This window comes from Mesoplodon mirus (genome assembly GCF_964341445.2).
Source record: "Mesoplodon mirus genome assembly, chromosome: 15".
Classification (NCBI taxonomy): domain Eukaryota; kingdom Metazoa; phylum Chordata; class Mammalia; order Artiodactyla; family Ziphiidae; genus Mesoplodon; species Mesoplodon mirus.
The window spans coordinates 86,797,688-86,823,530 of NC_138991.1; the positions used below are offsets into that span (position 1 = coordinate 86,797,688).

General features: G+C 52.9%; 2 protein-coding genes across 3 annotated transcripts in view; one reads left to right on the top strand and one right to left on the bottom strand.

Annotated features, from left to right (window-relative positions):
- Window positions 1–21,962, bottom strand: part of DNAAF5 (dynein axonemal assembly factor 5) — a 38,404-nt gene extending 16,442 nt beyond the window's left edge. The window contains exons 1-8 of one of the 2 annotated variants that reach the window (XM_082644920.1): window positions 21,310–21,962; window positions 20,348–20,532; window positions 12,700–12,824; window positions 12,224–12,342; window positions 8,450–8,682; window positions 7,684–7,896; window positions 3,881–4,024; window positions 2,244–2,412 (exon numbers count right to left, since the gene is read on the bottom strand). In XM_082644920.1, coding sequence (XP_082501046.1) covers window positions 2,244–2,412; window positions 3,881–4,024; window positions 7,684–7,896; window positions 8,450–8,682; window positions 12,224–12,342; window positions 12,700–12,824; window positions 20,348–20,532; window positions 21,310–21,928 — 1,807 coding nt within the window. In that variant the 5' untranslated portion in view covers window positions 21,929–21,962. The remainder of the gene's footprint in view (window positions 1–2,243; window positions 2,413–3,880; window positions 4,025–7,683; window positions 7,897–8,449; window positions 8,683–12,223; window positions 12,343–12,699; window positions 12,825–20,347; window positions 20,533–21,309) is intronic. The other variant, XM_082644921.1, reaches the window with a different exon arrangement.
- Window positions 21,963–22,097: 135 nt separating this feature from the next.
- PRKAR1B (protein kinase cAMP-dependent type I regulatory subunit beta) overlaps window positions 22,098–25,843 on the top strand; it is a 101,775-nt gene continuing 98,029 nt past the window's right edge. Inside the window, exon 1 of the mRNA XM_082644293.1 lies at window positions 22,098–22,431. The gene's annotated coding sequence lies outside the window, so the exon portion shown is untranslated. The remainder of the gene's footprint in view (window positions 22,432–25,843) is intronic.

Sequence of the window (25,843 nt, forward strand, 5' to 3'; positions counted from 1 at the left end):
CGCATGCTGGGCACGGCCAGCGGACATGCACCCTCAGCTCCGGGAAGGATGCTCTCAGCACAGGACGCCAGGTTCCGCCTCTCCCTTTGACCCTCCCACCCCATGGCTCTAATTGTTCGGTATGTAAACTTTTTTTTTCCCCTACATCTTACCAAATTCTTAAAAAAATTTAAAGTCAAGCAAACTTTTTTTTTTAATTTATTTTTTAAATTTATTTATTTTTGGCTGTGTTGGGTCTTTGTTGCGGTGCACGTGTTTCTCATTGTGGTGGCTCCTCTTGCTGTGGAGCATGGGCTCTAGGCATGCGGGCTCAGTAGTTGTGGTGCGCGGGCTCAGTAGTTGTGGCTCGTGGGCTCTACAGCACAGGCTCACTAGCTGTGGCGCATGGGCTTAGTTGCTCCGCGGCATGTGGGATCTTCCCGGACCAGGGCTTGGACCTGTGTCCCCTTCATTGGTAGGCAGATTCTTAACCACTGTGCCACCAGGGAAGTCCCCACGCAATCTTTTAAAGGCCAACCAAAACCCATCATTCAGACCACGTTGGCTGCTTGATGTCTGACCCTGAGCCTGGCCGCCAGCATCCTTTCCCATGCCTGTTACTAGATGAACAAATTGTGCCACTGTCCCCAAGCCTGGAAGGATCCCAGACGCAGTGACGGTGCTCAGGACCTGGACCGTCACGTGATGGGGAGAACACAGTCTCCGGGGTCTAGACGTGAGCCGCAGCTCAGAAGAATCGGGTCACCAGTTGCCCTCCCCACCAGGCCCTGTGCCGACCCAAGACATCGTGTGTCAGAAGTGAAGACGTTACCCTCAGGCCCTCTGGTTTACACCCGGTCTTCTACTTCTGTACTCAGTCAGGACTTCAGTCTTTTCGGAGGCATCACCTCAAAGCCCAGGGTCAAAGCAAAACAAGCGTGACTGGAGGGTCCACTGTAGCCCAAAGCTCTGCTTCTGCCAGGGGGCACTGTGGCCAGGAGCATGGCGTGCAAGACCGTGGGCTCGGAGTCCCGCTGCCCTGCCGGTCCTACCCTAATCCCTGGGGCGGGAGGCCAAGCGGGCACAGAGGGTAGGCAGCACCTGGGGGACGAGCACGGGCCACACAGGATGCCATGCAAAGTCACGCTTTCAAGGTTTAACATAGGGACTTCCCTGGTTGCCCAGTGGTTAGGAATCTGCCTTCCCGGGCTTCCCTGGTGGCGCAGTGGTTGAGAGTCCGCCTGCTGATGCAGGGGACATGGGTTCGTGCCCCGGTACAGGAAGATCCCACATGCCGTGGAGCGGCTGGGCTTGTGAGCCATGGCCGCTGAGCCTGAGCGTCCAGAGCCTGTGCTCCGCAAGGGGAGAGGCCACAACAGTGAGGCCCGCGTACCGCAAAAAAAAAAAAAAAAAAAAAAAAAAAAAGAATCTGCCTTCCCATTCAGAGGATGCAGGTTCAATCACTGGTCCAGGAATGAACATGCTGCAGGGCAACTAAGGTCACGTGCCACAACTACTGTGCTGGCGCACTCTGCAGCCCATATGCCACAACTACTGAGCCCATGCGCCACAACTAGAGAGAAGCCCATGCGCCACAACCAGAGAAGCCTGTGTGCTGCAATGAAGAGCCCACGTGCTACAACGAAAGATTCCGCATGCCGCAACTAAGACCCGACGCAGCCAAATAAATAAACAAAATTAAAAACGTACATTGGTCCTATGTCACACTCTTGAACTAATTCTTCCCCCCCCCAAAAAAAAAGGTTTAACATAAAAATGTGTGCCTGGGAAGACTTTAAAGACCCACGTTACAGCAAGTCTTCACTATAAAGTTCGCAGCATCTTTTTTTTTTTTTTTTTTTTTGCAGTACGCGGGCCTCTCACTGTTGTGGCCTCTCCCCTTGCGGAGCACAGGCTCCGGACGCCCAGGCCCAGAGGCCATGGCTCACGGGCCCAGCCGCTCCACGGCATGTGGAATCCTCCCGGACCGGGGCACGAACCCGTGTCCCCTGCATCGGCAGGTGGACTCTCAACCACTGCGCCACCAGGGAAGCCCCGCAGCATCTTTTAAATTAAGGTTTTGTTCCTTAAAACAGCTGTTCTCCACAGGTCGAGAGTGACCGTGAGTGACTCTGAAGAATCAGGCCTTGGCGTGCCGCCTCCCGGGGGGTGCTGAGCAGCTCTGCCAGTCTGTGCCGGGGCTGCTGGGGCCACCACGGGACCAGCGCTCCAAACCCCGCCCGGGGCGACTGTCTGAGGCTCACCTGAGTGAGCGAGCACCACGTCAAACTGCAGGAGCCCTGTGGAGTGGCTGGTCCAGTCCTGGTGCGAGGCAGCCAGCCACTCCAGGAGGGGGCCCACGTGAGCCCGGAAGAGGTCCTGGCTGCCGTCCACGCTCTCCACCGCAGCCAGCTCAGCCAGCGTCTCCTGAACCTGGGGGAGCAAGTCACAGGCTGGGACAAGCTGATCTTGGGACTCACAGACCCCACTGGAGACCCGTCCTCACCACCTGAGGGAGGGAGAGCCACTCGGGCACACGCCACGTGGCCCGGGGCTCCCACGACGCCCCTCTTGTCTGTATGAGAAATAATGAAATGGACAAACGAGCATCTACAGGCAGTTCAGGCACAGTCCCCCCACCCCCCATGATGCGCCACCCGGGGCAGGGCAGTCCCTGCAGGGCGGGAGGCTCACCCTGGAGTCCCAGCCAGGCTCCATCTGTGGAGAAGGAGGAGCAGGCGGTTTCAGCGACTGCACTGAACAGACTTAAACCATGGGTGCCAAAGATGGGCCCACGTCCTCGCTCTCAGAGTTCTTCACCTGACCAGACTGCCGGCGACAGCGTGTCTGCTGCTCCGCGGGCACAGAGGAGAGGGAGGACCGAACCTTCCTCTCCCTAGGGCTTTAGGAACAGGATGCCCCCAGCACTCTGTGCAGCTGTCCCGGGGCCCCAGTCTGGCCTGCAGACTCACCCGTAACGACAGACTCAGCTTTTCTACTATATACAGCCCTACAGTGATGACCTCCCTGCTCAGACACGTGCCCTTCGGAAAGGGGGTTTTTTAAGAGAGAAAGAAAACACAGTTTAGGAAGGCCCAGGGGAAGGGGAGGGCAGGCGGGGAGCCTCCCGGACACAGTGTGGATGGAGAGGGGGAGAGAGAACCAGGAGGAGAAGCCGAGTTCTCAGTTTGGGGAGAAGTGGTCGGACAGCCGGGTCTCTGGATGGTCCTCGCAGCCGCAGGGAGCTGGATGTCAGAAGATTTTAAGTTAAATACAGAGCCTGGCGGGGGGGGGGGCACCTCCCCGGCGGTCCAGTGGTTAAGACACCGTGTTTCCAATTCAGGGGATGCAGGTTCGATCCCTGTTTGGTGAACTAAGATTCCACGTGCCATGTGGCACGGCCCAAACAATAAAGAAGCAAGGAAGTTCAATGGAGAAAAGAATTTGAAAAAAAAAAACAAAACAGAGCCAGGGGAATGGAAACAATGTGTAAAGCTGGGCTGCAACTAAATAGGAAATTCATGGTATTATTTTCTCTCCTGACCTCCGGTACACGTGTGTATTCTTTTTTTTTTTTTTTTTTTTTTTTTCACGTGTGTATTCTTAACCTCACTCAAACGCAGATGTAAGACGAGGGAGGCCTCGTTTCTTGCCTGTTTCTCCAAGATTAAGCAGGCGGCCTCACTCTGAGATCCTGAAGCCAATGGGCAGTTGGAGGGAATTTAAAATCCCGTGTGCCCCTGAGGCCGCCTAGAGAACGAATCACCCCGCATGTTCTAGACTCTTTCATCTAAGGTAGCCAGTTCGCTGGGCAAGCCCGAGGCTTGGAGTTTGACAGCAGAGACTGACAGATGGCAGCCTCCCATCCAGGGGCTGAGGCAAAGCAGGAGGGCCCCCTCACCTTGGCACCAAGGCCCGCGGGTCCCCACAGCGCCAGGACGGTCACCAGCACCTCCATGAGCGGCACGCCGGCGCCTCGGCAGTCCTCCCGGCTCACGGACACCACGGCTTGCACGCACTGCAGCAGGCGCTCCCCGTACAGGCGCTGTGGAGAGGGCGGGGCACCATCAGCCGCCCCTGCACCCGGCCGGCGGCCCAGAGGAGGCCCCACCGACCAGGGCCGTGGAGCCACGGCGACCCCACGAGCGGACTGGGCCAGGACTCTGGCACTTCAGCCAGAAGGAGGGTGTCCCTCAGCACAGCAGGGAAACCGAATCCCTGCTGAATCCCCGAGAATCAAGGAATTCATGGCAACTTTGTTACGTGCTTAATGGTATTTGAGTTACATTTTTAAAAAGTTTGCGTGTGTTAGTGACACACACTGTAGAAGTGACAAGTGGAAGGACAGGGAATCTTGGATTTGCTTTGAGTACCCCAGCTCTTCCCACCCCACCCCCAAAGTCAGAGAGAAGCTGGACCGAGGGGGACGTGGCTGGAACCGGGCGGCAGGCACGAGGGGTGCACGCTGCTCCCCTCCCCTTCTGTGCACTTCTGAGTGTTTCTATGATACTAAGTTAAGAAAAATAAAATTCTATGATTCAAAGATGCTTCCAGACTGCCGGGGGTCAAGGTGACACCTCGGTTGGGTCGAGCCCATCTCTCACCTCCCGGGCTCCAGCCTCATCCACTGTGAAATGGGGGCCAGGAGTGGGCACGGGGTGGGGGACCCAGAGGAAGAACCGCCTAGAACACCCCTCCCACACGCCTGCTCTGCTGTTTCATGAAGGACAGAGGGAACTGGGGCAAAATGCTTACGGTTTTTCTTTTTTTACTAATGGGGGTGTGAGCTCAAAAGTTTGGTGAAGATTTGGCTAGACAATGGATTGGTTCTGAACTCTGAATCAGCTCTAAAATCCTACGACTCATTCACAAGTGATATAAATCATGGAAGTTTAAACAAAAAAATTCACTGTGGCATGTCCTCAGCCACTTGGGGGTCCTAACTTCCCTGAGAAGCTAAAATTGGTGTTTTATTCAAATACTTACTTTTCCCACAGCCCCATTTCTTTTCAGACCTGGATTGACTGACTGATTGATTGATTTTTTTGAGGGCATGATTTTGGCTAATTTCTAAATGACCTACAATACATATTTAAGGAACTACCATTCTTTCAATTAAAATAAACAGGGATGGGGACTTCCCTGGTGGTGCAGTGGTTAAGAATCCGCCTGCCAATGCAGGGGACACAGGTTTGAGCCCTGGTCCGGGAAGATCCCACATGCTGAGGAACAACTAACCCTGTGCGCCACAACTACTGAGCCTGTGCTCTAGAGCCCGCGAGCCACAACTACTGAGCCTGCGTGCCACAACTACTGAAGCCCACGCGCCACAACTACTGAAGCCCACGCACCTAGAACCCGTGCTCCGCAACAAGAGAAGCCACCGCAATGAGAAGCCCACACACTGCAATGAAGAGTAGCCCCTGCTCGCTGCAACTAGAGAAAGCCTGTGCACAGCAATGAAGATATGACGCAGACAACAATAAATAAATTTTAAAAATTAAAAAAAATAATAAACAGGGAGTTGCTCTCAGCATTGGCTGAGCCATCTCACGACACCTCCAGATGCTGGAACTAACCAAAGGTCTGTGTCTTTCACAAGCATTGCCCTCCTGCTGTGAACACGGCACCACCTCTGAGGAAACGGGGCCTTAACGTTCACGGATTTCGCGATATTTAACCAGAGGATTTTCAACATCTACCTACCTACCTACCTACCTACGCGCACACACACACACACACACACACACACAGAGAGAGAAAAAGAAAACAAGACACAGAGGGAACTGACACAGAGGGAGATGCCACAACTTCACCGGAGAAAGCGCCAGGCACTCCCATCCCAGACCCCACACCCGATTCCTGAGTAAACAGGAGGAAACAACTTACTTCTGTTTTATCAACCGTTTCTGCATCTCAGTCCGCTGTCAATAAACAGCCAGATTTCAAAGCAGAGGCTCAGGTCCTGTCAGCTGAGCACAGGCCCAGGCAGACGAGCCGAATGTCTCCGGGGCCCTGTTGGCTCAACCCGGGGCTTTTACATTTAGTTTGGTCTTGAAGCATTTGAGGCCTGTCCTCACAGTCCCTGGACAACGACTGTAGGAAACACTAGGATGACCCCTCCCTGTGCAGAGGCCGTGCATCCTGGCCCCAGGCGTGCGAGCATGGGAGTGGGTCGCACGACTGGGGTTCACACCAGCTGGTCCCTTGGCCGAAGGCTGGAACGTGTCTAGAGACACGTGTGTGGAAGAGGGCCTTTTGTTTGCAGGACCGAGTAAATCTTTCCTGGAAGGGCTGGAGGAAGAGGAACCAAGCATGCGCTCTCAACTAGATGGATCGAGGGACCAAGGTTTCCTGTAACAACACTCAGGTGTGAAAAGACGTTTCCTTTGCTGTACAGCTTGCAACACGTGTACTGAAACACCTACACAAACTTTCAAGCTGCACCTTCTAGAACAGAAATGCTTCCGGAATGAAAATCCTCGTTGGAACCAGTTGAGCAAAAACGTGGAACTTTTTTTCTGCATTTTTAGATAATCATAGTTTATCTTAAAAATGGGTTTTGGGAAAAGTTGAAATACGGCTGAAAACACCAGGAGCAGGTGAAAAAGCCCACTAACGTCCCCACTCCAAGACCTCTGCTCCAACCCCCCCATCTGTGTTTCAGAAGCTGCCTTATAGGCTTATTAAGATGGTTCCCACACGACTGTGAACGTATGTCAGAGTCAAGGCCAGATGCAGGCGTGGAAGTGCATCTCCCGGCGGCTGAGCGGTAGCTGGGCACCCCTGTGGTCCAGCTCTGTGGCCATGGCAGCCACTGTCAAGTGTCAGCTGTGCGGGGCCAGCCTCCCGTGGCCCAGGGGGCCTGCAGTGCGTGGGTCAGACGCCTGGCGAGGCAAACCCTCGTTGCTCTACAGAGAGGTGGGAGGGTCACTGTCCAATGCAAAGACTCAGGGTTTAAGCCCATCACAGCCACTCAAAAACAAGGTCATTATTTTTCCTTCAACAGCAAACAATTGTAAATTATTCCAAATGACTAAGCCTAACTACCTACATTGTTTCAGCTTCAGATGTAATGGATTTACTGCTCGATTTAAGACAAAACAAATCTGTAACCACCAAGCAGAGCTCCCAATAACGGCTGCCAAATCAGGTTGCCTGTTGGAAGCCCCGTTACAAGCCAAGTGATGGGGGTAAGAATAAGCTCATCATGGAGACACCGCGTCCAACGTGGACCAACAGACGGGGCGTGTGGACTCACAGGTTCTCTGGGGGTGGGGTGGGGTGGGGGTAGGGGGGTCTCCATCCAAGACCACCCACAGCAGTGCCATCCTTAAAGCAGAACTGTCCTCGATGATGGACGTGCTCTATCCTACACCGTCCAGTGCTGCAGCCGCTGGCCACACAGGGCTATTGGGCGCTCAAAATGCGGCCAGCATGACTGAGGAACTGCCTTTGCACTTTGTTTCATTTTACTTTAAACGACCACCATGGTGGATGGAGAAGAACGGGCCAGGAGGCACATGGGTCCAAACAGGAGAACATCAGTGCTGCACCCCAGCTACCACGTCGGTCAGATGTCCCCGAGAGGCCTGTGGGACTGACGACTGCTACGTGTGGGTGGTCCCACAGGGGACTGAGTCACCATGGAGATGGGTGGACTCCACGATCCCCCCAGCCCCACCCTCTCCCGCGCACACTTACATTTTCAGACCCTTGGCAGATGTGAGCGTGAGCCAGCTCCACGGCGAGGACCTTCACGTGTGGCCGGAGCGCCTCCCTCGGGCAGCCTCGGATGACGGACGCAAGGACCAGGAGGCTGGAGGGGGAGGGAGACTTCCTCAGGGGCGACAAGATCAACTTCAGAAACACCTCCGGGCTGACGAAGGTCCCGATCAGCTCCGCGGATCTCGTGCACTGAGGGCAGACGGAGGAGGCCTGAGGCTGCCGCCCCTCTCAGCCCCTCGCTGCTCTGCGCCTGCCGCGCCTGCTTTCACCTGCCAGAAGCAGCCCTGCTGGTCCGTCTCTTCCTAACATGTGCTCAAACGCCCACGAAAACTGGTGAGTCCCCTCCTGAGCTCAGAAGTGCCAGGGGAAGGAGTTCATGCCGTTCGGCAGGGGCAGGGCTGTCAGAGCGTCCTCTCTGAGGCCCGGCTGCCTGAGCTGGACTCATGGGGGCGGCTCTGCACGTCTGTCCGAGCAGTGACCACTGCAGTGGCCTGCGGGTGGAGGACGTGTTTACCTTCACACACAGGGCCGCTCACCTGCACACGCTTAAAGAGAACCATTAAACGCCATTTTTCATGGGCACGCAGGCTGGACGCAGAAGGCCGGGGAAAGCCCGGGGGCCACAGAAACATGTACACTTTCACACAGGGGCGACTGCGTGACTGCTGATATGTGTCCAGGTTCACAGACTGCAGAACTAGGAAGGGTGCATGCAGCCCAAGGACAGCGGAATGCCACTCACGCTGCAGACCACGGCCTTCTCCTCGTCGGCGCAGGCGCAGAGCAGGGTGCGCAGGACGGGCTCCAAGTGCTGCGTGATGTGGCCTTCCGCGTGCAGCAGCAGGACCGCCAGCAGCTGCGCCGACTTCACCCTGGTCCCCGCCACCCAGTCGGTGACGTCATGACAGATGGCGGGAAGGATCCTGGAGAGGTTCCTGAAGACCAGCTCCCGGCAGCCCAGCCCTGGGCGGCTCCCTGTGGGTCATAAAGATGGATGGGAACCCGTGAAAATCACAAACAAGATCTCAACGATTCGTGTGCGAAGTCACTTACTACACACCCCTCATTTAAGGCGCACCTACGGGTTTTATTTTGAGGTCTTAAAAAACTCAATCCAACTCTGAAGACAGAAATGAAGCCACAAAGTGTCATAATTTACTTTAAGTTTCTACAGCGATCCTGAGGTGTGACACCCAGTAAACTACATGCTCGAAGGGCACAACCCTGTAAGTTCTGACAAGTGGACACCACTGTGAACCATCACGGCCATCAAGATAACGCGCACCTGTCACCCAGAAGGTCCCTGTGCTCCCGACGATGCCACCCGCCCTCCCCTCCCCCGGGGCAGCCCCGGTTGGCTTCCTGTTACTACGGGGAGCCGCAATTTCTAGATTTTCTGTGAGTGCAGCTGCGCAGCACACGCTCCTCTCTGCCTGGCTTCCTCCGCTCCGAGGCCCAGCAAGTGGTGGGGGGCGCCAGCCCCTGCTCACTGCTGAGCGGTGTTCCAGCACACGGACAGACCACAGTCTGTCTGTCCACCTGCTGACGGATGTCTGAGCGGTTCCGCCGTGGGCTGTCGCCGACGAGACTTCTCTCGGGTGGGCGCCCTGGAGTGCCACGGCTAAGCACATGGAAGGCGGGCACTATACTGATTAAGAAATGGCCGAGCGGTTTTCCAACGCTGCTGCACTGCTGTCTGCCCTCCCCAGCCGTGCACGAGGCCTGAAGCTCCTCCACGTCTGCACCACACCTGGCACGGGCAGTCTCAGGTCAAGCCTCCAGGCAGAAGGGGGGATCCCCTGCGGCTTTAATGTGCATTCTCCTCACGAGCAGCGACCTGGAGCACTGTCTCGTGGGCTTGTTTGACATCTGTGTGTCTTCAGTGAAGTGTCTTTTCAAACTTTTTTTGCCACTGAAACAACTGGATTGTGTTCTTGATATTGAGAGTTCTCTCTGTGCTCTGGACACAGATCCTTACGTCAACAGTTTGCAAACATCTCAGTCTGTGCCCTGTCGTTTCATTCTCTTACTGTCTTTTAAAGAGCAGAAGTTTTCATTGTGATGAAAAGCGATTTATCAGTCACTCTTTTGTGGAGTGTATTTAGGTTGTACCCTTAGATCCACGTGGCATATGGGGTTAATTTTCATTTATCAGGAGGGTTGGATCCAAGCCCACTTTTTTTGCACACCCAGTGATCCCAGCAGCAGTGCTGGGACGTCTTTTCTCCCCTGAATTGTCTTTGCAACTTGCCAAAATTCAGAGTCCACACGCCCGTGTCTGTTTCTGGACTCTGCTCTGTCCCACTGGCCTGTCAGTCTGATTTTTTATGTTTTTAATTTATTTTTGGCTGTGTTGGGTCTTTGTTGCCGCGTGCAGGCTTTCTCTAGTTGTGGCGAGTGGGGGCTACTCTTCGTTGCGGTGCACGGGCTTCTCATTGCAGTGGCTTCTCTTGTTGCGGAGCACGGGCTCTAGGTGCGCGGGCTTCAGTAGCTGTGGCTCACGGGCTCCAGAGCGCAGGCTCAGTACTTGTGGCGCACGGGCTTAGCTGCTCCGCGGCATGTGGGATCTTCCTGGACCAGGGATCGAACCGGCGTCCCCTGCACTGGCAGGCAGATTCTTAACCATTGCGCCACCAGGGAAGTCCATGTCGGTCTGCTTTTATGTTCATAACCTCACCATCTTGATTACTGTGTTTTTATGTCTTGAAACCAGAAGTACTCATCTTTCAACCTGGGCCTTCGTCTTCAAAGTTTTGGCTGTGCTAGGTCCTTTACGTTTCTTTGTGAATTTCAGGATAAGTTTCTCAATTTCTATAAAAAAGACTTCGAGGATTTTGATTACAAGATTTTGACCTTAAAGACTCAAAACAACTCTAGAGATAGAAATGAGACCGTGACATATCAAAGTTTAAAGCGTGTTTTAGTAAAAAGAACAGCTTGTACCATGAGGCCTCACTTTGAATTTCTGTTCGTGTTACTTTTCTCTTTTTATGGTATATGAGAGAATTAGTTCTAAATGTTTCGGATGCTCTTGGCTGTTTAAGTGAGCTTGTTATAATTTTGTAAAAAACAAAAAGCAAAATAAATGCCTTTTTCTTCCTGATGACATGTCCCTTGTGGAAAGTTTGTGGGATGAGGGGACAGGTTAGGACCGTCTGGGGAGTGGTCCACTGACAGGCGGGCACACGGCCTGAGAGGCATTTCCAGAGATGCGCGCCTCGCTCTGAAGATGGCTCTGAAGCCTCCTTTCCTGTACTTGACACGGCAGACATGATAATTTAAAAGATGGTGCACTGGGCTTCCCTGGTGGCGCAGTGGTTGAGAGTCCGCCTGCCGATGCAGGGGACGCGGGTTCGTGCCCCGGTCCGGGAGGATCCCACATGCCGCAGAGCGGCTGGGCCCGGGAGCCATGGCCGCTGAGCCTGCGCGTCTGGAGCCTGTGTCCCGCAACGGGAGAGGCCACAACAGTAAAAGGCCCGCGTACCACAAAAAAAAAAAAAAAAAAAAAAAAAAGATGGTGCATTCTCAAACTTTACTAAATCAGAAAAAACCCTGGTGGCAACTAATTTTTGTACCTTTTCCAAAACATGCATGATTTCCCCTTATAGCAGTTGTGCGGCGTGGGAGGTGAAGCTGCATGAATAAACATGTGGACCAAAAAAAAAAAAAAACCACAGGCCTCCCAGGTACGGGGGAGGAGCCGCCTCCTGGGCCTCACAGTGAACAGCAGCGGGTGCACCGAGGCCTGAGCAGCTGTCTTCACGCTGCCCTTCGGGCAAGGCGTCCCCTCCAGGGCGGCCGCCGAGCCTGACTTCACCTGACCAGGGCTGGAGGGGCCTGCGGGCCCCAGGCCCAGTCCCTCCCATGGTGCTGCCCGTCTGACCTGGTGCATGTTTACCAGGCTGTGTTCCTGCCAGCGGCACTCCACCATCGCCCCACTGTAAGAAGACACCTGCAGACAGACTGCAGCGATACAGGCGTCCGATCAAGTTCAGCAGAAAGGACTTTGTTCCTAGACAGAAAGTGTTTCCAGAGCAGAAGAAACTAGACACGTGTGGGGTTGAGGGGCAAGGAGGAGGGCCGCAGCCCAGCGGGCAGGGGGCTTCCTTGGAAACGCAGCCCGGATCTGACTCAAGAGCTAAGGGAACACATGGCGTGCCCGTGCACACACACACGCCCGCGGGTGCTCACGGTCTGGAAGAGACCACGACGAGGGGCAGGATGGGAGGTCCAGCAACGGGAGGCTCTGCTCTGAGGGTAGTATCACCCGGAACACAAGGACTGCGCCTCACCGGCTCCCTGTGTGTTTGCTTCTTCAGGTGAAGCTCACAAAACAGCTTTGTGAGGTGACAAAGCACCACCTACTTCCAACATTTCCCCATCAGGCTCACGCTCCTCGGCTGGCCGCGCCCTCACGTACCCAGGGAGGCCTGCCCAGGACCGAGAGGGAGGCCCTTCCCACCGTACCTCCGGGACACGCCCTGCCACACCGCTGGCCTGGGCTGGCCGAGCTCACCTGGCGAGGGATGGTGTGCGGGGGGCGGGCCAGCGAAATCCAGCTTGTCCTTGAGGTCCTCCTCGTTCTCCATCTGCCACTGCAGCCCGACCTGCTCCCAGAGGCCGGCCGCCCCGCACCTGCACACAACACAGACCCGGGTCAGGTGGCACTCTCAGGGAGGAGGCCGGGTCTCTGCCCGAGGGAGCTCACCAGTGAGTCTGCCGTGCCTCCATCACTAACCCGAGCAAAGTGCTAAAGATGCAAAACTGTACTGTCAAAGCCCCATGGCCTCCCAGCACGCAGGATGCAGGGACAGGGTGGCTCCCGCAAGACTCTGGACCAAAGGAAACAACCATCGCCGTAAACAACAACTTAGGAAAAGCCAGAGCCTGGTGAGGCGAGCAGGAGGGAGGCGCGCGGCACGGCGACTCTGGGGCGGGACGTGCTTGCCCTGGCACCCAGAACCTCGGCCCGTCCACCACGCTGCCACTTACGCGATCTCGGGGATCTCGTCGTCGAGGCCGCTCAGCAGAAGCGGGATGAGCCTGTGCAAGAACGAGTAGCGGTCCCGCAGGCGCAGCAGCCAGCCCCCGACCACGCGCACCACCGCCTGGCGCACCTGCAGGCAGAGGACGGTGAGCGGCCTTCACGCGCGTGCGGTCACACAGGGGCCCCGGAGCCCGCTCAGGTGCTCTGGCAGCTCTGCATCCCCATCTCGGGCCTCGAACGAGACACTAACGCTCTAGGTCTCGCTGCTTCGACCCCTGTCCTCCGGGCTCAGGCCGGACCCTCCATTGGCCACAGCAGGTCCCGCAGCCCCGCCTCAGCCCTGTGGCACGTTTGCGGCCTCCTGTGTGGGAACCTCCTGGCTGGGCTGGGCACCAGCCGCCTATGTCCAAGAAGGTGACGTGCGTGCCTCTACCCACCTCACCCACCGCAGGGAAGAGGTGAGCTTCATGTCGCATGTGACCCAGGGAGCAGCAACAGGCCTCTGTTTTTATCATGTTCTGATTGGACCCAAGGATTCCGATGCCTGTTCCAGTTTAGTCGGGCAGGATCCCACCCATGGGGGCTCGGGTTACATCACACCCCGTGGGCTCCCGAAGTAGCCAGCACTGGACGAGGAACAGCCGCCTTGCCTCAGCTTCAGGTTCTCCTCTACGTCACTGGAACTCACCTTCCATCTACCCCCCTCCCCGTGGCCCCCTCTGTCATTCCTGAGCGCCAGTGAGGGGCTGCGGGCCAACCAGACCTTCTCACTCTCCCATTCCACCAGGGTTCTGGCCCAGGGCAGGTGCGCACAAGCGCCCAAGGGCCTGAGCTGATCGCCTGTGGGCGCCAGCAGCGGGGCAGGTGGGGCTGTTCCCAGGCAGGCTCCCAGACAAACACCTATACGGTCACATCCTTGGAGCCTCAACAACAGGGTCAGTACTTTATCCCAACTACCCAAAGCACACAGAACTCCGTCTTCTAGATGAAACACCCACAATCAGAGACGAGCAATGTGCAGAGGGAGTGCCCGACGGTCAGGGCGAGCCTGGGGCAACCGAGGGCATGTGCCTGTTTATGGGCAGTGGCTCAACCTGAGCTGGGTGCTCTCACCTGGATGGTGCACTCAGGGGGGCGGGGCCTTTCTGGGCCTGGAGGAAGCTGTGACAGCCCTGCTGCACCCGGACACCACCCCTTCCCACCTCCTTGGACATGTCCTGCAGACCTCAAGTGACCAGGCTCCCGAGAGAAAAGCGAGGCCATCCCTCTGGGTCCCCTGCTGAGAAAGTAGGGAGGGACAGGCCTCTTATCACTTCCTGGGTAAGTGATCAGAGCCTCTAATCTTCCTGTGTAATAGAATAGGCACCTGGAGCCATTCTGGCTGTCTGCGCACACACTAGCAAAACTGTCCTGACTCGTGCAAGTTCAATGTTTCATGGTATAAAGTAACTGTGACCAGCACAGAGAAAGGTGCTCAACATCACTAATCACTAATCCTCAGGGAAATGCAAGTCAAAACCACAGGGAGATACCAACTCATGGATGCAGAGGAACTGGATCCCTTGTACATTGCTGGTAGGAATGCAAAGCAGTGCAGCCACGTGGAAAACACTTTGGTGACTTCAACAAGCTACACACGTTACTGTAGGACGGACACAGCAATTCCACTCCTGAGTGCTTACCCGAAAGAAGTGGAGCAGGACTCAAACAGATCCCTGCACACCATCGTCCTCAGCATCTCTAGTCACTACAGCTAAAAGGTGGAAACAACCCAAGAGTCCATGGATGGATGAACGGAGGAACACAATGTGGTCTGTCCACACGGTGGATATTATTCAGCCTTAAAAGGAGCAAAGCACTGACACCTGCCACAGACGGGTGGACCTCACCAACGTGATGCTGAGTGAGAGAGGCCAGTCACAATAGACCCCATCCTGATTCCACTTACATGAAACAGCTAGAATTGTCAAATCCAGAGAGACAGAAAGATTAGAGGTCATCAGGGGGGTGGGGGGGACGGGGAGTAATTGCTTAATGGTCAGAGTTTCTGTTCGTGATGATAAAAAAAGTTTTGGATGGTGGTGATGGTTGCACAACACTGTGAATGTACTTAATGCCACTGAACTGTGCACTTAAAAATGGCTAAAATGGCAAATTTTGTTATAAACATTTTACGAAAAATTTTAAAATTAATGATGTAATATATCAAAAACATTGAACACTTTAAGTGAGGGAATTGTATGGTATGTAAATTATGGCTTGATAAAGCTGTTTTAAAAAATGAAACAAATCAAAATAAAGAGTTAATTATAAGGGAGCCCCCATAAGACGATCAGCTGATTTCTCTACAGAAATGTTGCAGGCCAGAAAGGAGTGGCAAGATATATTCAAAGTCCTGAAAGGGAAAAATCTGCAACCTAGGATACTCTACTCAGCAAGATTACCATTTAGAATAGAAGGAGAGAAAAAGAATTTCTCAGACAAGCAAAAACTAGAAGAATACAGCAATACTAAACCTATCCTAAAAGAAATATTGAAAAGTCTTCTCTAGATAGAAAAGAAGCGAGAAGCTATAGGAAAGAGGAAAATCACAATTGGACAGTAAATCACTTAAATAAACCAGTATACAGGTTAAAACAAAAATGACAACAATTTTTGCGACAGCAACAATAACCACAATGAATGACAAAAGGATAACTACGAAGGTGTAGAAGAGGACGTCAGAGTCATAAAGTGGGGGGAGAAGAGGAAGAAAATGTAGATTGTTTTGTCTTTCAGAATGTGTTTGAGCCCATAATGACTATCAGTCTAAAGCAAGTAGATATAATTACGGGTTAACATACTTGAAAAACAGGGTAACCACAAATCAAAAACATACAACAGATTCACACAACCCCAAAAGAAGAGAACACAAGCATAATATAAAAGGAAATCATTAGACCTCTGGCTAGGCTCACCAAGAAGAAAAGAGAGAGGTCCCAAATAAATAAAATAAGAAATGAAAAAGGAAAAATAACAACCGATACTGCAGAAATACAAAAGACCATAAGAGAATACTATGAACAATTATATGTCAACAAATTTGACAACCTAGAAGAAATGGACAAGTATCTAGAAACATACAGCTCACCAAAATTGAAACAAGAAGAAATAGAAAACTTAAACAGACCGATTACTAGAAGTTAAGTAGAATCTGTAATAAAAAAGCTCCCTGGGCTTCCCTGGTGGCGCAGTGGTTGAGAATCTGCCTGCCAATGCGGGGGACACGGGTTTGAGCCCTGGTCTGGGAAGATCCCACATGCCGCGGAGCAACTGGGCCCGTGAGCCACAACTACTGAGCCTGCGCGTCTGGAGCCTGTGCTCCGCAACAAGAGAGGTCGCGATAGTGAGAGGCCTGCGTACCGCAATGAAGACTGGCCCCTGTCTGCCACAACTAGAGAAAGCCCTCACACAGAAACGAAGACCCAACACAGCCATAAATAAATAAATTAATTAAAAAAAAAAAAAGCTCTTTGCAGGGAATTCCCTGGCGGTCCAGTGGTTAGGACTTGGCGCTTTCACTGCCAGGGCCCAGGTTCAATCCCTTCTTGGGGAACTAAGATCCCACAAGCTGCATGGTGTGGCAAAAAACAAACAAACGAAAACAAAACAAAAACTCCCTGCAAACAAAAATCCAGGACTGAATGGTTTCACTGAGGAATTCTACCAAGCATACAAAGAACGTACACCTATCCTCCTCAAACTCTTCCAAAAGACTGAAAAGGAGGGAACACTCCCAAAGACATTCTATGAAGCCACCATCACCCTGATACCAGAAACAGACAAAGACACCACCAAAAAAGAAAATTACAGGCCAATATCGTCGATGAATATAGATGCAAAAATTCTCAACCAAACATTAGCAAACCCAATCCAAGAACGCGTAAAAAAGATCATACACCACGACCAAGATGTACTCATCCCAGGGTCACAAGGATGGTTCAACATATGCAAATCAATCAATGTGAAACACCACATCAACAAAAGACAAAAACTACATGCTCATCTCAATAGATGCAGAAAAAACATTTGATAAAATTCAACATCCATTCATGATAAAAACTCTTACCAAAGTGGGTATAGAAGTAACATATCTCAACATAATAAAAGCTATTTGTGACAAACCCACAGCCAACACAATACTCAATGGTGAAAAGCTGAAAGTCTTCCTCCTAAAATCTGGAACAAGACAGGGATGCCCACTCTCACCACTTCTATTCAACATATATTGGAAGTCCTAGCCACAGCAATCAAATAAGAAAAAAGAATAAAAGGTATCCAAGTTGGAAGAGAGGAGGTAAAATTCTCACTATATGCAGATGACATGATACTATATTTAGAAAACCATAAAGACTCCACACAAAAACTACTAGAACTGATGAACAAATTCAGCAAAGTAGCAGGATACAAGATTAACATACAGAAATTGGTTGCATTTCTTTACAGTAACAATGAAACATCATAAGGAAATTAAAACAAAAAAAATCTTTTAAAAATTGCAACCTGGGCCTCCCTGGTGGCGCAGTGGTTGAGAGTCCGCCTGCCGATGCAGGGGATACAGGTTCGTGCCCCGGTCTGGGAGGATCCCATATGCCGCGGAGCGGCTGGGCCCGTGAGCCATGGCCGCTGGGCCTGCGCATCTGGAGCCTGTGCTCCGCAACGGGAGAGGCCACAACAGTGAGAGGCCCGCATACCGCAAAAAGAAAAAAAAAAAAAAAAAAAATTGCAACCAAAAAATTAAAATACTTAGGCATAAACCTGACCAAGGAGGTAAAAGACTTATGTGCTGAAAGCTATAAAACATAAAGAAATCTACAGATTTAATGTGATACCTATCAAATTACCCATGACATTTTTCATAGAGTGAGAACAAATAATCCTAAAATTTACATGGAATCATAAAAGATCCAGAATTGCCAAGGCAAACCTGAGGAAAAAGAACAAAGCAGAAGGCATAACCCTCCCAGACTTCAGACAATACTATAAAGCCACAGTAATCAAAAGAGCATGGTAGGGGCTTCCCTGGTGGTGCAGTGGTTAAGAATCCGCCTGCCAATGCAGGGGACACAGGTTCGAGCCCTGGTCTGGGAAGATCCCACATGCCGCAGAGCAACTAAGCCCATGCGCCACAAGAAGCCACCGCAATGAGAAGTCTGTGCACCGCCACAAACAGCAACCCTTGCTTGCCGCAACTAGAGAAAGCCCGTGTGCAGCAACGAAGACCCAACGCAGCCAAAAATAAATACATCTATTTAAAAAAAAAAAAAAACAGCATGGTATTGGCACAAAAACAAACATATGGATCAATGGACTAGAGAGCCCAGAAATAAACCCACACAACTATGGACAATTAATCTTTGACAAAGGAGGCAAGAATACACAATGGGGAAAAGACGGTCTCTTCAGCAAGTGGTGTTGGGACAGTTGGACAGGTGCATGTAAATCAATGAAGTTAGAACACACCCTCTCACTATACACAAAAATAAACTCAAAATGGCTTAAAAACTTAAACATAAGACATGACACCATAAAACTCCTAGAAAAGAACATAAGCAAAACATTCTCTGACATAAATCATACCAAGGGTCAGTCTCCAAAGCAATAGAAATAAAAGCAAAAATAAACAAATGGGAGCTAATCAAACTCACAATCTTTTGTACAGCCATGGAAACCATAAACAAAATGAAAAGATGACTTACGGACTGGGAGAAAATATTTGCCAATGATGTGACCGAGGGATTAATTCCCAAAATATACAAACAGCTCATACAACTCAACAACAAAAAAACAAACAACCCAATCGAAAAATGGGCAGAAGACCTAAACAGACATTTCTTTAAAGAAGACATACAGACGGTCAACAGGCACATGAAAAGATGCTCAACATTGGTAATTATTCGAGAAATGCAAATCAAAACTACAATGAGGTATCACCTCTCACAGGTCAGAATGGCCATCATTAAAAAGTCTACAAATAACCAATGCTGGAGAGTGTGGAGAAAAGGGAACCCTCCTACACTGTTGGTGGGAATGTAAGTTGGTGCAGCCACTATGGAGAACAGTATGGAGGTTCCTCAAAAAACTAAAGCTATAGCTAACATATGATCCAGCAATCCCACTCCTGGGCACATATCCAGAGAAAGCCATAATTCGAAAAGATTCATGCACCCCTATGTTCACAGCAGCACTACTTACTATAGCCAAGACATGGAAACAACCTAAATGTCCATGGACAGATGAATGGATAAAGAAGATGTGGTACATATATATACAGTGGAATATTACTCAGCCATAAAAAAGAATGAAATAATGCCACTTGCAGCAACATAGGTGGACCTAGAGATTTGTCATACTAAGTGAAGTAAGTCAGAGAAAGACAAATACCATATGATATCACTTATATGTGGAATCTAAAATACGACACGAACCTATCTATGAAACAGAAATAGACTCATAGACATAGAGAACACTTGTGGTTGCCAAGGCGGAGGAGGGTGGGAGAGGGATGGAGTGGGAGTTTGGGATTAGCAGATGCGAACTATTACATATAGAATGGGTAAACAACAAGGTCCTACTGTAGAGCACAGGGAACTATATTCAATGTCCTGTGATAAACCATAATGGAAAAGAGTCTAAAAGGCAATGTACATATATGTCTTAACTGAATCACTTTGCTGCACAACAGAAATTAACACAACGTTGTAAATCAACTATAGGCCAATAAAAACAAAGAAGAAACAAATCAAGAACCTGTGGTTGGAGGCAGGGTGGGTTGCTGCGAGCAGCCTGGGGCCAGACCCAGGCCTGGAGTGGGAGGCCAGCTCCAGCTGGGGGCCCTGCGTACCTTACACCAGCCCCAAGCCTCGGACGTGGAGGACTTCCGTGGGAAGAAATGAGATGATATTTAATGTATGGATGGACAGGACACGAGGAGGCTGGCACTTCTGCTGTCGGGGCCACAGGGGCCACGTGCCGACCACCCTGCAAGTCCCCCACCGGCAACCACTGCTCCTCCCACCCCAAGGGACCGGAGCCCTTCACCCCATCCTTCCTTTGGGAGAGAGCCTGCCCTCACAGCCTTCACTCTGCTCCCCACGGCTTCAAATCCATGACACGCCCTCTGAGCTGGCTTCTGCCAACAAAAGAGCCGGTTCTCTCACCTCCACCTGCCTGCCTGTCTTGTCTGTCTGTCTCTCTTCAGGCCCCAAAGCCAATGGAAGGAATTACCCCAACACACCAACCCTGGCTCCATCCTCCTCCCAGGCTCGTTCGCCAACCTCTGCAGCTTTTCGATTAAATCACCTTGATGGAGGAGGATGTACAGATGCTTCTGCAAACCGTGGAAATACTCAGTTTAGGGTTTCTTCCTAAAAGGAAGCAGTCCTATTCCCCATTCCTTAGAATTTAGAATAACAAATATATTAAGACAACTCAGGTCTCCCCCAGCTTCTCAAAGACGTGAAACAGGAACACCTGTGACCGTGAATGATGGAAGGACCTTTAACGTCACATGTAGTGTCTTTAAAAAAAGACAAAAGTGAGGGAGTGACAAATAGCACACTGGCACACTTCTGGTGGAGAAAAGGGACTGCCTAGAGGAGAAGCTCTGGTTACCTGGGGGACGCCATCGAAGAGCCGCTGAGCAAAGTGAGGAAGGACGTCGTCCACTGACTTCCCGCTGCCAAACTCGATCACCGTGCCCGTGGCCTCGATGACGGCCACCCGCACCTTCCAGTGCTGGTGGGAGATGGACTGCATCAGGGGGCCGATCAAGGATTCCGACTGCATGTGGAAGTGGTCTGTGGGACGGGGAGACCATCAGTCACCAGGGGAGCCTGTGAGCGTCAACCCTGGCCCGGCTCCCTTGGGCTGGCCACACACAGCTTTGTACCCCCAGCACCAGGAGGAGGCGCAGAGTTGGGCGTGTGACCCAAACAACACCTCTCCGACCCAGAGGCTTGGGAGGACCAAAGGGAAAAGGCTGGGGCTGGACCCATCTCAGCTGAACACAAGAGCTGGGAGGGGAGAACCCGAAGCCGCAGATGGCTGCGACAGGCACTCCAGAGTACCCTGAGTGGGGAGACACTGCGCGTCCCCACCTCTGGATGAGCCTGCAGCCAGACACCCAGCACGACCGCAGGAAGCTGGATCAGCACCGCCTCAGGCAAAGCCACCCCACTTCCTAAAGGCCTCACAGGAAGTCACGACCAGGGGTTCTTCGTGACAGCCAAGCGAACCCTCTGGTTTAGCAGTTGTGCCGCTGCTTGAGACCCTTCTGTAAGGTCGCTATTTCAGTGATACTTGGGGCGAGTTCTTTCAGCGCTCGGGTCCTCAGATCAAGGCAGGCTCTGGTCCACTACTGCCCAGTGTGCGGGGAGCCAGAGGAGAGACCCCGCGCGCAGAACTGGGGGGTGGGGGACAGAGGGGACGGCGTTGAGGCGGAGAGATGTTTCACTCGGCAACCGGCGAGCATCCACTGCGGGCAGGCACTGCGCTCCAGGATGCGGGTGCAACAGGGCGCGGACCGGGGCGGGCTTGGGGAGGGGGCGACATGGGAGGAGACAAGGGGAGGGCACCTGGCGTGGCGCGCGCCAGGGCCGCGGCGCACTCGCAGCTCTCTCGGCGCACGGCGGCGAAGGGGTCAAGCAGCGTGCAGCGCAGCACGCGCACCGCGTCGTCCAGGTGGGGCGCGAGCGCAGCGCCTGTCAGGCGTACGGCCAGGTGGAGCAGCTGCACTAGCGCCAGGCGCAGCTCCTCGCAGGCCTCGGGCGGTGGGCGGCGCGCGGGCTCGGGGCCGGACAGGCGCGCGGCGAGAGCGGGCAGCAGGCGCGCGAGGGCGTCACGGGGCCGCGCGGCTCGCCGCAGTCCCAAGTCCAGCAGGTGCACGGCCAGCGCGCGGCAGCCCTCGGCCGGGTCGGCCAGGCAGCGCAGCAGGCGCGGCAGCAGCAGGCGCGCCCACGGGCCCTGGAAGGCGGCGGCTGCGGCGGCGGGGTCGCCGTCGGGCTCCTCGGGCAGCGCCGCCTCCAGGGTGCGCTGCAGCGCCTCCAGCGCGCGCCGCCGGCCCAGCTTGCTGTCGGCCTCCAGACCGGGCAGCATGCGGCTCAGTACGCGGCTTAGCTCCGCCGCCTCGGCCGTCTGGGCGGCTTCCGCCGGGTCCGGGGACGCCGCGGCCTCGGTCGCCACCAGTGCCGCCATCTTCCCCGCGTTGCTAGTCACCACGGGAGACCGGTGCTTTTACGACGGTCGCGGCGCGGATTACGGCGCGTTTTCCGGTCGGCTCCGAGAGTAACTTTATTGGCAGCTCGGAACACTGACAGGACAAGGCCGGGGGGCGGGGCCTGGGCGGGGAGTCGGAGGGCGGAGGGGACGCGGGCCAGGCCGGGGGTCCTGGGCAGGTCTGGAGCCCGATTTGATGGCCGCTGCGGACTTGTGTTCATTGAGGCGTGGTGGTCGTGTCCTTTCGTGTTCTCAGGTGGCTACTGTGACCCTCACCTCTCCTGCATGCCCTGGTCGGACCAGTTCCGTCGGATACGGTGACGTGGAGAGGGCACCTGGTCTCTCCGGCTCGGGTCTTGGTCTAGTGGGTGACACGTTAATCAGCGTGCAGTTACCGTGGTCCTGAGGGATGAAGGCCAAGGAATTTGGCGTAGAGTGGAAGACTTCCTGGAGGAGGTGACAGCCCTAGCGTAATATAAGGGGTAAGTAAGAGTTAACTAGGTGAAGGGGGGGTGAAAGCGTTGCAGAGGGAGGGGACAGCATGGACAAAGGCCTATGGTGGGAGTGGGACTGCTCAGTTGTGCCCCCCAAAGTTCACGTAGTGGAGTCCTGACCCCCCCAGGACCTCTTAACATGACCTTACTTAGCAATAGGGCCATTCAGTCTCATCAAGTTAAGAAGGGGCCATTAGGATGGGCCCTAATCCATATGACTGTGTCCTTATAGAAAGGGGAAACTGGAGACAGACAAGCACACAGGGAGAACGATATGAACATGCATGGCCATCTGCAAGCTTAGGAGAGCGGCCTGGAACAGACTCACTCCCTCAACGGCTCTCGCGGGAAGCAGCCTCTGACACCATGATCTTGGACTTCTGGATTCCAGAACAGTGGGGAGATAAATTTGTGTTGTTTAAGCTGCCAGGTTTATGGTACTTGTTTGGGCAGCCCCAGGAACAAATACGGGGAGAGGGCCTGACACTGTTCCGGGAAATGAAGAAAAGTGTCCTGTGGCTAGAGCCCAGGGGCCCAGGGGGAGCAGGGTCCTCTGGGTGGCTCCACTGGGTCCCAGTGGGGGATGCAAGGGAGGATTTAAGGTGGAAGAGTTTCACGTAAGGTTTGTGTTTTTAGAAAACTGCTTTGGCTGTTGCAGGACAGGCTAGCAGGGAGCCAGGCAGTCGCCACATGAGGCCGTTGCGAAGGCTGTGCTCTGGCTGAGATGAGCGAGTGAACATTTAAGTGGGGGTGGTGGACTTCCCGCCCCAGAAGGTGCTGCAGACGCACTCTCCCGGCTGCTCCCCACGAAGTACAACTAAGTACCTTGCAGCTAGTTCAGCAGACAACGGGGAGAGGCTCTGAGCTGGAAAGGAGGCAGGCTGACTGGGGACTCCAGCACTGGAGGAACAGCCATGGGATGGGTCCCTGAGGTTTCCCTTTTTTGCTTACAGTTTCCTGGAATAGGCGCTAGAGGGGGCTGCAAGCCAGACCTGCCGACAGGCCACTCTCGGGGTACACGATCACTGCCTCGGCATCTGTTCTGTGTGGCCCGCTGCCTGCGGGGCCTTGAACTGACAGGAGCCCTCACTCGACTGTGTGACCTAGATGACAGCCCGCAGAGTCACCGGTAAACCGAAGTTCCTGATGTGACCCCCGCCAACACCCTTGTGATAACCTCTCTCCCTGTGGGGCCCACAGATTAAACCCCTGTGAAGCTCACCAAAACCCTGCTCCCTCTGGTTTGAACTGACCTATCCAGCCTTAGCCCAGGAACACCAAAGCACAGCCCTGTAGACCTAACACAGGTGTGCGCCCCGGGTCCTGACTCCTGGGCACTGTGCCTGTACGTCCTCCAGGACCTGTGAGTCATAAGCTTCTCTGTTCCGCTATTTCTTGAGGTCTTTGTTGAACCACCAGGCAGCCTGGCCACATGCCTTCTGACACTGCAGGCAGCACCCACAGGGATGGAGTGACAGCTGGGGCAGCACTGGGAGAATGGAGCAGACAGGAAGGGCATTGCAAGGGCTGGGGAAATAAAACTATCATTGAGGGCTTGCCTGGTGGCGCAGTGGTTGAGAGTCCGCCTGCCGATGCAGGGGATGTGGGTTCGTGCCCCGGTCCGGGAAGATCCCACGTGCCGCGGAGCGCCTGGGCCCGTGAGCCATGGCCGCTGGGCCTGCGTGTCCGGAGCCTGTGCTCCGCAGTGGGAGAGGCCACAACAGTGAGAGGCCCGCGTACCGCAAACAACAACGACAGCAACAACTCTCATCGGAACCACAGGCCATAACAGTAGGCCGGACCCCACACACACTGAACCTAAATGGGACGACTTTCTGCTGAGATAGAAGATTGATTTTCTTTTATGTGGACCATTTTTTAAAGTTTTTATTGAATTTGTTACAATATTGCTTTTTTTTTTTTAATATATTTTGGTGTTTTGGCCTCGAGGCATGTGGGATCCTAGATCCCTGGCCAGGGATAGAACCTGCACCCATTGCATTGGAAGGCGAAGTCTTAACCACTGGACTACCAGGGAAGTCCCTGAAATAGAAGATTTGAATAAAATCAGGATTCTTCTAACACAATAACCAAAATATCCAGTATACAGTAAAAAACCACCGGTCATACTGAGAACCAAGAAAACCATTATTTGAACATGAAAAGAAGTGAACTGACGTGAACACCAAGATAAATCTTGGAATTATCTGACAAGGGCTTTAAAGCAGTCATAAAAATGCTTTTAAAAATATTTATGGGGATTCCTTGGTGGCACAGTGGTTGAAAGTCTGCCTGCCAATGCAGGGGACACGGGTTCGTGCCCTGGTCTGGGAAGATCCCACGTGCCGCGGAGCGGCTGGGCCCGTGGGCCATGGCCTCTGAGCCTGCACGTCCAGAGCCTGTGCTCTGCAACGGGAGAGGCCACAACAGTGAGAGGCCCGTGTACCGAAAAAAAAAAGAAAAAAAGAAAAGTGCACAGAGCCTCAGATCTGCAGGACAATCGTTTTTATCACCAGAGTCCCAGAACAGGAGGAGGGAGAATGTGGGCTGAAAAAGTGTTTGAAGAAATAATGGCTGAAAACTTCCCAAATTTGGTGAAAGACATACACCCATAGATACAAGAAGCTAAGGAACCCCTATGTAGGATAAGCCTTCTAAAAATCCATACTAAGAAACATCATAATTAAATCTCTGAGGACTAAAGACAGAAAAAAAATGTAAAAACAGCCAGAGAGAAATGATGTGTTTCCTAGAGAGGAACACCAGTGTGAATGACAGATTTCTCATCTGAAATCACAGTGGCTGGAAGGAAGTGGCATATTTTTTATATCTGATTGTTGAAGCAAAAACTATAATACTGGGACTTCCCTGGTGGTGCAGTGGTTAAGAATCTGCCTGCCAATGCAGGGGACAAGGGTTCAATCTCTGGTCTGGGAAGATCCCACGTGCTGCAGAGCAACTAAGCCTGTGCGCTATAACTACTGAGCCTGCACTCTAGAGCCTGCGAGCCACAACTACTGAAGCCCAGGTGCCTAGAGCCTGTGCTCCGCAACAAGAGAAGCCACCACAATGAGAAGCCCACACACCACAACAAAGAGTAGACCCTGCTCTCCGCACCTAGAGAAAAGCCAGCACGCAGCAACAAAGACCCAATGCAGCCAAAAATAAATAGATTTATATTAAAAAATTATAATACCGATGAGCTCTGTGCACGTGGGGGAAATATTTACAATAATTATATTTGAAAAGTGAGGGCGGTAAAGGGAGGTTTCTAGACTGCACTAGATGTGGTGAAACATGGGTACCAGTAAACTGATAATTACATGCACGGGAGTGTGTAGAACAGCCACTAAGAAAAGTAAACAGTGATATACTCAATACATTATAAAGTGAAATTCTA